The 16,109-nt window shown below is 42.9% G+C and overlaps 1 protein-coding gene across 1 annotated transcript in view; it reads left to right on the top strand.

The window, feature by feature from the left end:
- The first annotated feature begins 10,992 nt into the window (after positions 1–10,992).
- RPP40 (ribonuclease P/MRP subunit p40) overlaps positions 10,993–16,109 on the top strand; it is a 14,882-nt gene continuing 9,765 nt past the window's right edge. Inside the window, exons 1-3 of the mRNA XM_019542840.1 lie at positions 10,993–11,234; positions 13,681–13,825; positions 15,720–15,788. Coding sequence (XP_019398385.1) covers positions 11,109–11,234; positions 13,681–13,825; positions 15,720–15,788 — 340 coding nt within the window. The 5' untranslated portion in view covers positions 10,993–11,108. The remainder of the gene's footprint in view (positions 11,235–13,680; positions 13,826–15,719; positions 15,789–16,109) is intronic.

Below are 16,109 nucleotides of genomic sequence, written 5' to 3'. Positions count from 1 at the left end.
AGCGTACTGTGATGACCGCAACAGAAGGTGCAAGAGGCGCGATCATAAGGACATGAACAGGGGAAGAAGAGAATAGTGGCACTGATGTTTTGTTTGTCTATTGCCAAAAGATGGTCAACAATCCTCCAGGACAGGAGGTGTAGATTCTTTTTGGTTTTTTTGTTCAGGTAAAGGCCCCGGGGAGGAACCTGGCGGCTGAATACAAACCTGAGGACACTTAGACTACTGGTGGACCGGGTGAGGGTATAAGGATGGTGGAGCCCTCAGCGTCATGGGACAGATGACGAGCAGGCGGAACTGCACATGGAGGTACTGAACATACTCCTATAAACACCAAAGACGTGGCAGGAGAGAACGTAGGTGTGTGGATCTCAGCCTAAGACTCGTCCCTCACTTCAGCCAGCAGGCTGAGGTCCTATGGAAATACACATCTAGATCATCTATCTATATGTGTCTATAGTTCTCTGGAGGAGGAGAAAACAAAAGAAAAAGTTGTAAGGACTCTTGGGCAGGCAAGCTACCCAGCTGGTCACTTTACAGTACCTAATCATGGATTTAAATATGACAATTTGGGATCTTAAGAGTATTCCAAAGAGCAAAGCATGCTCTATGGGGTGATCATATGTCCTGGTTCGGCTGGATGAATTCCCAGCCAGTTGGTTAAAACTGAAACAAAAGTCTGAGAATTGGCCACCAAACATGATCCCTTCTTTTTCTACTGACTACTGCGCCTGATTCTACAGCAACGGAGCCAGCCTGAAGGAAAATGGCATCCTGGGTGAATTTGTATTTTGGTGCCCCCCCACCACACCCCACCAATAAGTGGTGCTGCTGTACGAGGAAACAGGCAGTCAGGGGCACAGTCTGGCACGGCAGTAGAGCAGCATGGTGTGCCAGGCAGGTGGGAGGGCAGGTACCACTGCTGCTGTGCGCAAGCAGATATCACCCTGCCCACACATGTCCAGCCCAGCTCCTCCTGAGCAGCAGCTGGAGGCGGGGGAGGGCTGGGCTGGGCTGGGCTGCGCTGGGCACCACCCCAGTCCACTCACCTTGGTCTCTCACAGCAGCAGAGGCAGTGCCTGCCTGTTTGTTTGGTGCACCATGCCACTCTGGCTTCACTTGAAACGGTCCTGGATTTCCCTAAAAATAATATGGTCACCATATCTATAACTGTACCCAGCAGAGGGAAGCAACAAAAAGGCAATTAGTTAAGGATAATATTTGCAAAAGTATCGATATGAGTTAGTACCAAAGTCCCACTTTCAAAAGTAACTTATAGGGAGTTCCACTTCTATGCTTGGAAATTTACCAACATAGCTATACCAGAATATTTATTCTAGACTAGTTATTGTAAAATATCTTCCCTTCAAGTGCCCTCCTTCTTATATGTGAATAGAATATTGTCAGAGCATGGCCGGTGGGTGATATAGATTAAATTTGTTCTCCCATGTGGCAAGCTACACCTGTTAAAAAGAGGTTCCAGTGTTTCGGATTTAATGCTGGCTTGGCTAGATTTGAGCTATAAGGAGTCGCACTTTAGTCACTGCACTGACACACACTTCATCATGATAACAAATTATACATAATCAAACACAAATTAACTTTTTTCATTCCAATTCCTAGCAACGTCAACTTCCCTTTAAATTACAATCAAGTATGGAAAAAGACTACCCAGAGAGGTTGTGGTATTTCCATCCCTGGAAATTCTCATGAGCAGGCCAGACAAACACTTGGCTGGGAAGGTTTAGTCACATGTGATCCTATCTTGAGCAAGGGGTTGGATTAGATCCAGGGTCTGCAATATACCACCTTCAGAGCCACTGGATCTGGGCTGCAGAGCTATCAGTGAGGGGCTCTGGCTGCACTGCAGCAGCATTTCACCCACACTGCACATGGGGAACAGGGAAAACCAGCAGCAGAGAAAATCCAGAGTTGCAGCTGGGCCAGAACACTAGCCCCCCTCAGACCCAAGATGGGTTGTTTGGGCCCACAGCTCTGAATATTGCTGACTGATGAACTAAATAACCTGCTAGGTTACTTTGCTACAATTTGTATGATTAAGATATATTGGGTATTGCATTAAGAAGGGATATTTTTAAAACGTTGCTGAAATTTCCAGGGTAAATTCTGTAGTCCAAACTTGGTCAGACATCCAGTGACAACTATGTAAGTTCTGCAAAAAAAGAATTTCAGTACTCAGCTTTTATGAACATCTGTGTGGTCATAGGGATGTAATAGTATAACTTTTTAAGAAAGCACAAGTGTTAAGTAGATTAAACTATATTTATAAAACTGTGTGTTGACACGTGTGAAGAAACAGAAGTAACAAGTAAAACCCTCACGGCAGGAATGGGGACCGAAGAAGACAAGGAAAGGAGAACCAGAGGAGTGCAGAGATTCAGAAGCAGCTGTTCAGTGAGGATCAAATGCCCTGTGGCAAAAGGGGGCGGGGCCGAAATAAGACAGATGCAAGAAGAGGAGGAGGAGAGAGGCTCAGAGAGGAGAAACAGGAAGGAAAAGACCCTGCGGAGTCAGACTTACAGAGAGTGAGGGTGGCAAACAGAGCCAGTTCGACAGAGAACTGCTGATGAAGAATCTAAGGAGGTGATTTTCCTGGAGGAGAGTGAAAGGAGTGAAGGGACCCTTATCCCATTGGGAAGTGACTGGGATTGGGGGGGGGGGGGTTGCTGGTTTATTTAGCAGGGCTCTGTAGCAAGCCTATTGAACACAAGCAGGAAAAAAACAGAAAAGAAGAGGAAATTGAGAGTGGGCGCTGCTGGTCCTCAGGAAAAGAGACCATGCCCAGAGAAATAAGGAGGAATTAACAAGACCAAATGAGGGAGGATATAAAACACACATACTAAAAAGAGTTAGAGAAACAGTAACATGATTAAAGGAAGATCGTATCCAAGCTGGATTCCATTTAAGTTGATACTGATATTTAATTGATATAAATTCTGTGGCGGTGAGGTGCCCCCACAGATTCCCAAAGGGGCGGGGGCAGTCCCTGCGGGCCCCAAGATGCACGCATTAAGCCCCTGTAGCAGGCTGGGAAGGAGGAGGTAATCCCACACCCTTCTCCTCTACAGCAGTCCATTGTTTTGGTAAAAGAATAAATTAGATGCATCCGTCCAGAGGTGTCAAAGAGGACGCTAGCCTACCTGAGCCCAGCCCGTCAGTGTCTGAGGCGGAGATGCTAGCCATCAGGACGACCAGGCTAATCCCACCAGGACCCACACCAACACTGATTTCCGCCCCCGGCGAAAGGGGTCGACTGAGCATGATCTAACCACACAGGTGGCACCCATCCAGTTGGTGAATGGACAGGTGTAGGGGAGGTGGAGCCGCATGGAACATTATACCAAGACAGTGAGTACTACTGTCCCCGGGGACCCCAGGAAGAGGATCTCCACTGAACCCTTCTTTCATTCAATAACATCAAGTCATGGCAGGAGAGTTGAGGGGCGGGGCCCCGTGCCAGACAGCTAGTACGTCACTCGACATAGACCTCACCTAAGGCACTCTGTATCACAACACATAACCACTAAGTGATGGATGTAAGTTCTAGAAGGTATAAATAAAAGACACTGTGAAGCCAAAAGAAGTAAGACTGTGATTTTAACTTGATGGTTAGTACTAGTGGTACTATACAAGAAGTACAAAAAAACAAATTAATAACTAAAGAAGATCCCCTTCCCCACTATGGATTGCCCGATTTTACTGGGGCTGATAACCAATAACACCTCCCGCTTATAACATCAGATAATAATCAAGATGTGGCAGGAGAGAGTCAGTAAACATCATTATTAGCCCAGACTATGCAATCAGAGGGAAGAAAGGCGAGAATATTGCATCAGCGTAGACGTAACCCCCACACAACATAGCAAACATTAGTAAAGCAATACTAATTTAAGTTGCAACATGTAATGGGAGTGGATGACTCCTATAAGACGTGTGACAAACTGAGATAGAAAGAAACTCTTTCCCAGAGATTTCAGCAAGAGAAGTCCTCTGTTTTGAAAGCTGTTTGCATTTTAACATGTATTTCCAAAAGATGTACAGGAAATGCAGTATCGCCTTTTCATTCCATTTAGATACTGCTGTGAACTATGGCAGCCATAGTGCTCTAGTGAAATTCTGGATGGTATCTTCCATAAGCCTTTGATGTACAGAGGGAGTCTGGCTGCATTATGGGGTGCAGTACACTGTCTACGTGTTGGTGTCAGGCCAGCATGATTAGAGTGGGGCTATGTTCCCACCTCCTCCCTACTTTTGGTCAACTTGAAACTAGAGACATGGTAAAAGAACAAGCATGCCTTTTGATACCCTGAAGGTAGAGACTGCAATTCTGTGCAAGAAAGCAAACCAACACAGCAACTCTCCACCATCACCCTGCATGAGCCAACACAATCTGATTCTTTAAAGGCAGATGGAGGCTAAGGAGCATTCCCCAGCAACTTCTCTGACATATTTTCCCATTGCCTTCTTGCTGTCTTTCTTTAAGGTCATGAGGGCAGGTGAGTGAGAGGTCTCTTTGTCAGCCATTTCCAATTTCTTCATGTTAGCTGCAAAGTCATATTAAGACTCACGAGGAAAACACACCCCATAGCTAACAGGGCTATGTGACATTTCTCCAGCTGTTTCATTTTGATGCTTTTTCAACTTGTTTCAAGCTCCAAACAGTGAAATCAAAATGAAACGAAGGGCTTCGAAACAGCCTCAAAACGAAACAATGGTAGTTGAAACATTTCGAAAGTTTTGAAACATTTCAAGGTTTGAAGCTGAAGCTGGGCTTGCCTGCAGGGAAACAAAGTAAGGAGAGGGAGGGGGAAAGGGGGAAGGACTGCTTTGACACTGTGACTGTTTGGCTGCCTGAGATGCTGCTGGTGCTACTTACAAAATTATTACATGTTGTCATTTAAAGTGGTGGACCAGGCTGAGGCTTGTAGGGGAGGAGGCGGCCTTATTGGGACACACTACTGTGTCATGTAGAGGCCCCAGCACCAGCAAGAGCCTTAACACACACACACAGTCACACATCACGAGTTTTGCTTGCCAGCAGCTTGAGGTACAGTTTCCCAGAAACCCCTGCACCTATATGTCCTTGAAACTTAGCAGGCTTCATGGCCCCAGCAGGGGCTACCATGCCTGCTGTTTTCATCCAAATCTGCCAAAAAATGACAAAGTTATAGGCAGTTATGTGCTTCCTCATTATAGCCTACGGGTGAAAAGTTGAAACAGCACTGAAAGAGCAAAACAGTTTCAATGAAACTAAACGGAACAGTGATTTCAAAACAAAACAAAACTCTAAATGAAACACTGTCCCGTCGAAATGTCAAAAAGGAAGACGAAACAAAATGGTGCTGTTTTGCAGAGCCCTGATAGCTAGCTAGCCCTCAGTATTCATCCTGCCAGGAGCAGCTTCAGTGTGAGTTCAGAAAAAGAAACTACCAGAATTATAACTCCTGGGTTCTATGAGTACACTGAGTGTACAGACCCCTGCTCCCAGGGAGAGTTTGTCCTGTTGGTAATGAGTTGGAATCTGCTTGAAAACAGTGCACAGCGGACCTTTTTGCATTCTCTTGTTAATCTGGACACTGGGTCTAAGAATACTAAAAATGCTCACAGTATAATCACCCCTTGGTTCCTCCTAGTTCATCCTAGAAATGAAGACGAGAGTTTGAAGGTACCCTTACCAATTTTGGCGCCATTTTTTCAGTTTCAAAATCTGAAGAGTAAAAACCAAAGAGGGATTTTGTTCATTTTATTCCCCTTAGCTAAAAAAATCTATACATTCTGATATATCTGCCTGTTTCTGTGTCATGAAGTGGGCTATAAAGAAATGCAAAACAAGCCATCTTTAGAAATACCACTAACGATAGCTAAGGTTAGACAATTCAAGGCAACTTCCTTCCTGTTCTTTTTCAGTCAACAATATTTCAGAAAAAACAGTGACTGGAAGGAACACTGTTTTGATGGTAGTTTGGAAGCATTGAACAGATTTGAAGTAAGCATGGCAAATAAATGTTAAGAATCAGCAGTATTGAATAATATATGTTAATCCTATCTGATTTCTAGTCATAGATGACAAACCAGAATGCAAAGAAATTTATAAGATCATTTTGTGCTTTACACTGCACCTCAGCTCTGAGAAACCGGATCTGATTTCAAAGCTGAAAAAAAATATGGAAGAAGCTCTTGGCTTCTGTGACAAGAAACATTTCCAGATAATGTGAAGACTAGGCATTTCATTCCAAATCCTGTCATCTTTATAGAAAACAGAGTCAGTTTTTCACCAGTGCCAGGAAACATTTCACAAATCCTACCCAACTCCACGCCATTATTACACTCTGCCTCAAAATGCTACTTCTTGATGACAACATATAATTTTTTTCAAACATATAAAAACCAAACTGTTGTATTACCTAATTACCCAGATTTTGAGTGGAGACACTTACAGAGACTGCGGTGGATTTCCAGGGTCTGAGAAATACAAATGATTTTATGTTTAAAACGCCCAGTGTCACAATACTTTGAAACCTCACACCTACCTAAGCACAGAAATATAGTAGTCACTGTAAGGAAGTCAACATTTACAACAGTTACCATGTCCTGAGACAGCTTATATTTAAACATGAATATTCTGACATTTTAAAGACTAGTGTATACATTGCAAAGGTTTTTTTTTTAATACACATCACTGTATCTGGTGACAATCAATTTGTGAGTGAGGGATAATGGTGATGGCTTGGCAGTTGCATCAGTCTAAAAATATAGCAATGAAAATTACAGGACTTGACTGAAATGAAGTAAAATATGCTCTGACCACCATCCCTAGAAAAAAAACAGCTAGGCTTTGCTAGATACACAGCTCCATATGTTGTCTGTCCAGACCCTGCCCAACACTTTTATTTTTCGTTGAACTTAATTTAGCAACAGCACAAAGCACTAACCCTCTCATTATTACCCCTCCACAAGATTAGAGCTGCACTGCAAATGAATGAACATTTACATTTTCACTTTTGTGACACAGCATGTTCAAATAATGGCGCAAAGCTCATCTATTGACACAAGCTTTGCCTGAAGGTCTGTAAATGCTGTACCTACATGCTGATAGTTGAATCTTGCAGCTGCATACTTCATTTAGTTGACACGAATCATCTAATTTTTATATTTTATAAATGACCATGTGAATATCAGCCAGAGACAAATGTAATGTAACAGGTATATTCTTTTCAAATTAGGAGCCTTGTAATTACACCAGCAATTGGCTTGTTTGTAGAATTTAAACTACCCTTTAAAAAGGTCACTGGAGCCAATGACTTCCAAACCCTATACCTTAACAAAAACCTAGCAAACTGGAAGTGCAGAACTAATGAGCTCCAAGCAGACTGTGGTTGGCATCACCCCAGAAAGGTATACACATAAAGCCAGACATGTTACAGAGATCAGTGTCTTAGAATCAGCCAAGCAAGCCAGGAGTACTGGGCTAGTGAATTCATAATGACCTTGTACCTACTATCATACCAGTAATCTATGGTTCTTCTAGGACAGATACTAACCAGCCTCTTCAAATAAATCAGGAAGTAGAGTATAGGCGTGAGCCAGCAATATCAGAGACCAAGGCCTAGATCATAATATAGCTACAGCCTGTACCAATGGAGCACAAACATTTACATCACCGAGGCCTCAGCTTTGTTATCAATTTGGCAAGGTAAAAATGCTGAGCTACTAACCCTAGGGAGGCATAAGCCCTGACATGAGTCAAAGGTATATCTAAGAGATGCAAAACTTCACATCAGTTCAAGAGCTATAACTTCTGTGATAGTTACCCAAAATATATTTGTGGCTTGATATCAGTCCAGGAAGCAAAAAGTGCTGAGCCAGGGATGTCATACATCTATGGTGTGACACCAGCAGGCTAGAGCCATTGAGAGAGCTGATCCTAATCGAGTTTTTTGCCTGGATACCATCCCAGCACCCTACAGTGGTATAGATGGTCAGCTCCCAGAAGTTCATGGTTCATCCTTAGTCCAGCAAGCTGGAGGTGTTGAGCTAGTCAATTTACAGGAACCCAAAATATCTACACCAGTTCAACAAGCTATCACTTGGTGAGTGAGCTGGTGAACTCAGATTTGAGCTCTGACATTAGTCCAGCAAACTATATATCAGGTAAGCTAGTGAAATAACGGAGGTCTGACACTTCAGATCCATTTGGAAATGACCTAACTGTATCCTGTCTCTTAAAAACAGTGCAGCAACCAACAGGAATTTTTTCTTGGCAGCCACCCAATTAGAGAAGTAAGCAATCATTCTCACAGTCCTACATGCTGACATGAGATAACAAAAGTTAGATGCTGTGCCATGACCTTCACAGTACTGTGGCTTAACTTTAACTTAGTATACTAATATTGCTAAGGTAGCAATCTTACAGAAGTTCTTGGTCATTCCTGGAGCAATTGTTGATGGACTATTATAAAACCTGTCTTCTTTCAGACTCAGCATTTACAGCTTGCCTGACACAGGCTTCTATTTCCTCTATTATTTATGTATTGAAAAAACTCTGGGAGACATTTGAAAATGGGTTGACTTGGTAGCTGTGATTATGGTCACTTTAGGTAGTTTGGACTAGTCTAAGCTGAAAGAGCAACCAGAATGACAGAAAACAAAGAGATGATGGCTAAGGAAGGAGGATGAGTAGAAAAGGAAAAGGCAATTTACACATCCTTCATCTTTAAACAATCTTAGAAAAGTCATAATCATGACTTTCCAGACTACTACGTCCTTGTGGGGTAAGTATATCAGACTCTATAGCTGTTGAACTGATGTGAAGGGTAGGCTCTCTATGTAGCCTCTAACTCATCAGATATGGCTTAGGCTGATGTCAAGGCTCAGGCCTACTTACGGTTCAGCATTCCTATCTTGCAAGCCCAGTAAAACAGAAATGCAACGTTTTTAAAATCCTGTCAAACTGGATGCATATGAGACCTCACAGAGTCTCAATGAGCCCGAATTCATAGATAGCTCAAAGAGTCCCAAAAATTCCCATGAGACCGTGATAACACCTGAGCAGAATCTATGTACTGGCCTGTCTTACAAGTTCTCAACACACCTCACAGTTTTCTGAGGTCCAGATATGTATTTCCTATGTAGGGTTATGAGTTGTCTGCCAAAGGGGCAGGTTGCTAAACTGCCTCCAGCACATCTGACATCTTGTGGGTCTTTACACCTCTAGCAAGGCCCTAACACATTCATTTTCACTTCACACAGTCCTCAAGGTGTCTATATGCTTCAACACATCCCACAGATGACAGACACATCCCTCATTTGTTCAGTATTTCCAATGACCATCTCAGAATTCTGACTCTACCCAGCAGGGCTCCTGAAATAGCAAGAAAACATGCTTCCTAATTGTTCCAGCCATTTTTTCTGGTTCACCAGAGGAATCTTGAGTGGAAGAAGTCAATTACCACTTCTTAATTGCTGTCTAGAATACAGGACATGAGAATACATGAGGGATGGCTCATTCATTATTGGTGCCTGCTTGAAGTGGCTGGGCTAGGGGATATTATATTACTGTACTACAGCCGACATCCTACACTGATGTCCTGCCACTATCTATGTAGAAAGAGAAGTATCTACATTAAGAGTGCTGAATGAATCTTGTAGGATGTATTAGCAACACAGCTTTCTGTGGATGAGATGATTATCAGTGTGCCTAGCGGTTTCCTATGGGATGTAATGTTATCAAAGTGTGAGAGAAAGAGAATGATGGAATTTCCTACAGCTTGTACCGTTATCAGTGTTCGTTGAGCGTGTGTGTTTGTGAAGAGGGTAGGAATTTCCCATGTGATGGTGTCGGAACCATGCTAGAGATACTTCTACTAAATGTGCATGGTGTGAAAGGACTACAAAAAATACAAAATCAATTATTTGATAATATTATCTAGCCACAATGAACTCACATTGTTTGTATGTAAATAAAATGTTCTAGCGTAAACACACAGCGGATAGGCAAAGCAACACAGAACCAGGCCTAACCATAGAAAAAAAATGTATTGATCATGGAAGGAGCTCTACACTTTGTACACCAGTCTCGCCCATGTTTTTCTGACATTGTTTTGCATTTGGCTAACTTATCTTTCCCTCACACTGATGACAAAGTTCCTTTAAGCACCATGATACATAAATTTTTAAAAAGTTTAACTCTTCATTGCCCAAAACCTTGTTTCAACACTCATCCAAAGTCCCTCCCAACCATGCAGTTGGTCTAACAGAAGATACCCCTCTACCCCCCACAAAATAGCCTTAACTCTAAGTGGGACAGGTGATGAATTAACTCTTTAGCAGGCTCCAGTTTCCATGTTGCTAGCTCCTCTAGTGATTTTCTTGCAACTTGAGATACTCGCATTTTTTTTTACTTCCTCAGCTCCTGGAGACAGATGAGGATTTGAAAGCGTCTCCTCAGCATCATCAAGGCTTGTGGTTTTATCACAGCTCTTGCATCCTTCTTCCAAATCTCCACCTCCTGGAGTCTAGTGATTACATGAAAAACAGCTTTCTTAAAAGGAGATTTCTAATCCCACTGGTAACAAGAGCAATGCTTGGAGCCAGGCTCACAGCCAAGACTTGGAAAATAATTCATTAGACAAATTCATTAGATTGTAGAAACCTTTCTCATCCGAATGATGATGCCTCAGTGTTTGCCCCGACAATTCTGCAAAGCAGAAGGAAATGATACTGGGAGGTGTGGGGGGACAACACATAAATAACATTTAAACGGTGCAGGAAAACCTCTGCATGAGGTTCCTAGCAGGCAGCCACCAGCTGACCACAAGCACCAGCAGCTCCTCCCCCTTCCTGCTGCCCCTCTGCCTCTTGCTCATCCCCCCTCGGCATGAGCTGAAGGCAACACCTTTCCCAGGCAGAGCATACGCACACCCCTCGGGCACCTTCCGCCCTGGAAGAGCCAGCCCCGGAAGTAGCTGCAGGGAAACGCAGGAAAGCCGCCGGAAGTGACTTCACGAGCTCCTTCCGCCAGCCCCGGTTTGGTGACACCGCCCGGCCCGGCTCCTGATTGGTGCCTGGGGTTCGGCGCTGGCTGCAGCATGTCGGCGCTGCTGCGGAGGCTCCGCGAGAGCCCGCGGCACCTGCTGGTCTGCGAGAGGAGCCACGTGCGGCACGAGCGCTCCCGCCACGCCGCGCGCGTGCGGGGCCACGCCTACAACTGCCGCGTGAGTGCGCGCGGGGGGCGGGGGTTTGTGGCGTGGCGTCGTTCCTAGCTTGCCTGGGTCTCTTTAGGGAGAGCAATTAAACTGTAAATTAATTAATCACACATTAAATCAGAAGGAGCCCCTACCCGTTAGGTGCGGGAATGCCGTTAGTACTCAGGATGATATAGTGGCGTGAGTGCTCACCCCCCACCCACTTTACAGATAGAAAAATGGAGGCACAAGGTTGTGTGGTCACCACACACTCTGCCTGTCTGCTCCTGCTGAGGGAGAGAATTGCATTGTTGTCATTAAACCCAAGGAAGATTTCCTGTCCCTCTCTCCTTAGGTGCCCTTAATGCCCAGGCTGAGATGTCCTGCCCAGAGCTTTTGCTTGGGCACTTGGCCCTCTCCCCATTTTACAGATAGGAAAACTGAGGCTCATCAAGGTCCAAGCCAGTGGCAGAGCTGGGAGACAAGCCAAAAAACCAAACCAAACCCAACCCAACCCCAGAAAGGGGTTTTCAGCCCAGAGCAAAGCAATTGCCCTCCCTGCCCAGTTGTAACAGGTCAGCAGGGGCACAGAGAGCCTTAGCTGGGGTCCCTGGGGCCGTTTTGTGTTAGTCTTGCTTGGTGGGCAAGCGCCTGCAAGTGAGTGACAAAATAAACCCAGAGGGTGAGTCCAGATGAGCGCAGGCATTTGTTTTCCCTTGGGACAAGTACCAGTAGCACATCTTTTGCCACTGCTACTTGTTCCTGGGGAATGCCTGTGCTATGCTCTCTGGTATGTGGTAGGGGAGGCTGAGGCCAGCAACTGTGTTGGCCCCCAACAGCCTTATGTGGGGTCCCAGGGGTCTCCCAGGGCTGCAGCCACAGTAGGAGACCTGGCCAGAGCTGGCTCTGGCCAGCCAGGCTCCAGTTTTGGGCAGCATGTGCTGCTGCCGTGTGCACCATCCCGCTTTTCAGTATGGGTTTTTTTGACCCCAGGATTTCCACCCCCCCACTTGAAGGCAGCAGTGTGGAGAATGCCTGCATGTGCAGTGTGTGGCACTGTAGACCCGTCTATGGCACTGCATACCACACGTCCGCATTCATCTGGACGTGGCCAGAGATTTCAAGCAGGAATCCAGAGTGTCAGAAACCTTCAGATTTGCTGTCGGCTTTCCAAGTTCTGTGTTTTTTTCTGTAGTCCAAAAACATGAAAGCTAAGAGCTGGCACTTTCCAAAGGTCTAAGTTTGAGAGTGACCAGGGCAGCCAGTCAAATAATTAGGCTAATAGGAAAGTCTCCATTTCCTGGAGCGTGGGTAGAAACAAAAATGTCATTGCTCCTTCAGAGCACCTGAGACTGAATTTGATTGTCCAGCTAGGAAATAAGATTTTCCCAGTCTTAAGCTGTGATACCAGTGGCTCAAGGAAATTAATGGGAAACTTTTGCTGATATAATTGACTTAAAGCATTTCTATCTGTTTTTTCTTATTCTGTTTGGAACAATTATGTTAGAGCTTGTTTTTATTTGTAATGTGCCTGTCACTTGGTTTTTACTTTGTTTTGTCCCTGCTTTGACATATATTAAATCACCACTGCTGCCACCTGTTTTGAGTTAATACCTGTGTGAAATGGAGCAACGGGTTGTCCATATTATCACCACAATAAGTCTTTATATACTCTGAAGCCACTGTGTGGAGTTAGTTTTGAAACCATGCCTGTGGTGGTTGCTGTAGCCTTGTGACTATGGCATTCACATAATAAAATGGCAGATTAAAACAGATGCTTTATTTCTTTGAAGTTTTTTCTTTAAGCACTAGCAAGTGTGACAAGTTCAAGATGTTGTGGCTGATTTGCCTAACCTTGCTTGGGTGCACTGCATCAATCTTGATTACACTTACACTAGATTACGCTGCCCACAGTATGAAAAGTGCACATTTGCGTAGTCTAAATTCAGGTATCTTCTTTATTTTCTGCTTCTCTACTCCGGTTTTCCCTCCTCCCCAAATTGATAAAGCTGTTTTTACTTCTGTGTGGTGCCATACGCTATCCTAGCTTACATGTTTGCTGTCTGTTGCAAAGTAGATGTCCACTGATACTTTCTCCACTGATTATAGGATTGGTGTGCATATTGTTTCACTGAATGTTTTATAAGCATTTTGGAGAAACATCCTCAAGGGGCATGCAGTTGCTTGGGGAAAATCTTTCTGTAATTTATAATTAAGCTTAATCCATTTTTGGCCCGCAGATTGCAGTGTTTTAAAGTCTCTGACACAAATCATGTTGCAATGCTACATGTGGTATGCTGAATAAGCTTTTGAAAATCTGGCTCTTCATTTTGCACATTAGGGAACCATCCAGATATAAGAGCTCCGTGTTTGCTTTTTTTGCTTTTTTTCCCTCTCTCTCCTCCAGCGCTGTTTTAGACCTTTCCTTATATATGAGTGTAACATCTAATGTGTATTACAAATATGGTCCTAACAGGTGTCATTTTTGATTCCTGAATGTGGCATGCTTCCAGAACCTCTGAAAAGTGTTACCACAGATATGGGAGAGTACTACCTGGTGAAGAATTTACCCCTTCATGAATTGGTTGCACAGGAATTTATCAGTGCATTTGTAAAGACAGGTAAAGGAGAGCTTAAAACAAATAAGACAAACGAATAAAAAGGTGTTATCTGTTTTTTTTAATAATAAAACATGTTTTTGTTAGTTTCTATGGGGGGTAGTCTTGGTTCTGAAAGTTTTTTGTAAGCAGAGGGAGAAAAGTATTAGAGTAGAAGTCTGTATCAGTCCCATCATCTCCCTTTCTTTCTGTTCACTTGTATATATACTTGTATAGCTGTCATAAGGCAGAGGAGGAGGTTGGTAAAAGAAACGGTAAGAAAAGTGGACAGGAAGAGGAGAGGAGAGTCAGCAAGTTAGTGTGCATTGGCTTTTGTGTAATTGTTTTTCCTTAATTTTTTTTTTAATGGTGGGAGAAAAAGAGACTTCTGTACTTCAGTTAGATTAATAGATCTTTTCTGGCTAGCACCCTGAGACCAATGCTTGTAAAGGTACACTGCTCCTTGAAAGCATTTATTTTTCTGTCCTTTACAGCACTTTGTTCCTGCACAGTTCTAACAGGAATGATCTTGAGAGCCACTAGAGAGTAATGTTTTATGTCCTTTAAAAGTAAGGATTCCAAGATTTCAGCTATTAATACTTTGTTTTCTTGCCTTAGAGAGTTTTGAGGTAAGAATCTTTAAGTGGTTTTATATATGATTGGGGACAGCGAGATGTAAAAAGTCCCAGTTTGGGAGATGAGACCCTACTGGGAATAGCAAAAGGTGAACACGTGTAAGAACCATGGCATTTGTCATAAAAAGAAAGGGAAGGAAGAAGATTGGCCTCTGTGTTCCAACTCATTTCCTTTTGGGTATTTATGATCTGCCAGTGCAGATTTCTCTTATAATTTTAATTGGGTATTAGTTATGGTTTGCTTTGTATTGTGCACTCTTGCAAGGTGTTGTGATTGTTTAATGATGGCTCTCTTCCAGCCTAGAGATGACTTAATTTACTCTTATCCATATGAGTTTGTAATAATGTAAGTGTCTAATTCTTTGCATAAAAACCATCATAGAAATATTACTTGGGAATAATAAATTGTAGGTCCAAAGAGTGCATAAAAATATGTGCTTTGAGATGTATTCTTCCCTTATTCCTTTCTCTACTGTGATCATCGAAGGTTGAACAATGTGCTTCCTGGTTTTGATGTTTAATCTTCTAAAGAAAAAGTATATTGATGACGCTCTAGCCACTCAAAGCACGTCTTCATGCTTGTCCACTGCTTTCTTAATGCTAAAAATTTCCCTGCGTCTCAAAACTAATTCTTGGATCAATATGTCTATATATATCTATGTATCTATACATATATATAATATGTATTTATTTTTTTAAACAAGTTGATGCAAAAAGACACTGTAGGTGTCCCTCTGTTAAAGCTTACTTGCCTGCTAAATTCAGGGTTTTTCTTGCTACTTTTATTCTTGTAAATGCTTCTGAGCCTAGAAGGTTTATTGAAATCAGTGGAGATACTCTTGTTTCAAAGTTACAGGATCATACCCTTGATTTTTAGAACATGAAGCAGATTGTGGCAGGAAAGACTGCAAAATGCACATAATTGTTATGATATTTTCCTCTATTTTGCAGTGTGAGTTGATAGCTAAGAACAGGCTGGACTAACATGTTTTTTCTAAATTGGTAAAAAGAGGCACTTCTGGTTGAATGGCATCTTTCAAGCTTGTGTCTGGAATTAACTTAATCTGTGCTGTGAACTCCTGAAAATAAATGTGATTGTAATTTTTATAGAAGCAATACCATTGTAGTGAGAGAAAATGAATTACCAGCAGTATAGGAATTAAACAAGATCTGAAGAGCAACTAGCAGGCTTTATTACCTCGAGAGGAATCTGCCTTAAATATTGCTGGTATACTTTTTCTTAGAGAATTGTGAACTCAATTTACTGTTTCATTGTGTTAAAGGTTCGTGCTATGCTCTTACATACAACACAAGAATTGATCAAGATAATACTGCTGCTCTACTACCAACGGGTAAGAATCCATGTTATTTACAATACATAGGGTATTATGTGATGTTTAGAGTAGCATTGTTGTTTTGTTTTTAGGGGATGCTGAAAATTGAAAAATATTATACTGTAACAGATATTTATTAATAATACATCATTAAAATTAACCTTTTTATACAAGAGTTACATCTGAAGTTGATGTTTAACCTGTGACTGGACCACAGGAATAGAGGGCTATACCCTGTACAGGAGGGATCGTGTTGGCAAAAGGGGCGGGGGTGTAGCTCTCTATGTGAAGGAAAGCTACATGTCCCTGCAAGCTGATGTTGGCGACCGGCATGGACAG

This window comes from Crocodylus porosus, unplaced genomic scaffold (assembly GCF_001723895.1).
Source record: "Crocodylus porosus isolate Cpor-Errol unplaced genomic scaffold, CroPor_comp1, whole genome shotgun sequence".
Classification (NCBI taxonomy): domain Eukaryota; kingdom Metazoa; phylum Chordata; order Crocodylia; family Crocodylidae; genus Crocodylus; species Crocodylus porosus.
The sequence above is the reverse complement of the archived record's forward strand: the minus strand, read 5'-3'. Positions and strand labels throughout refer to the sequence as shown.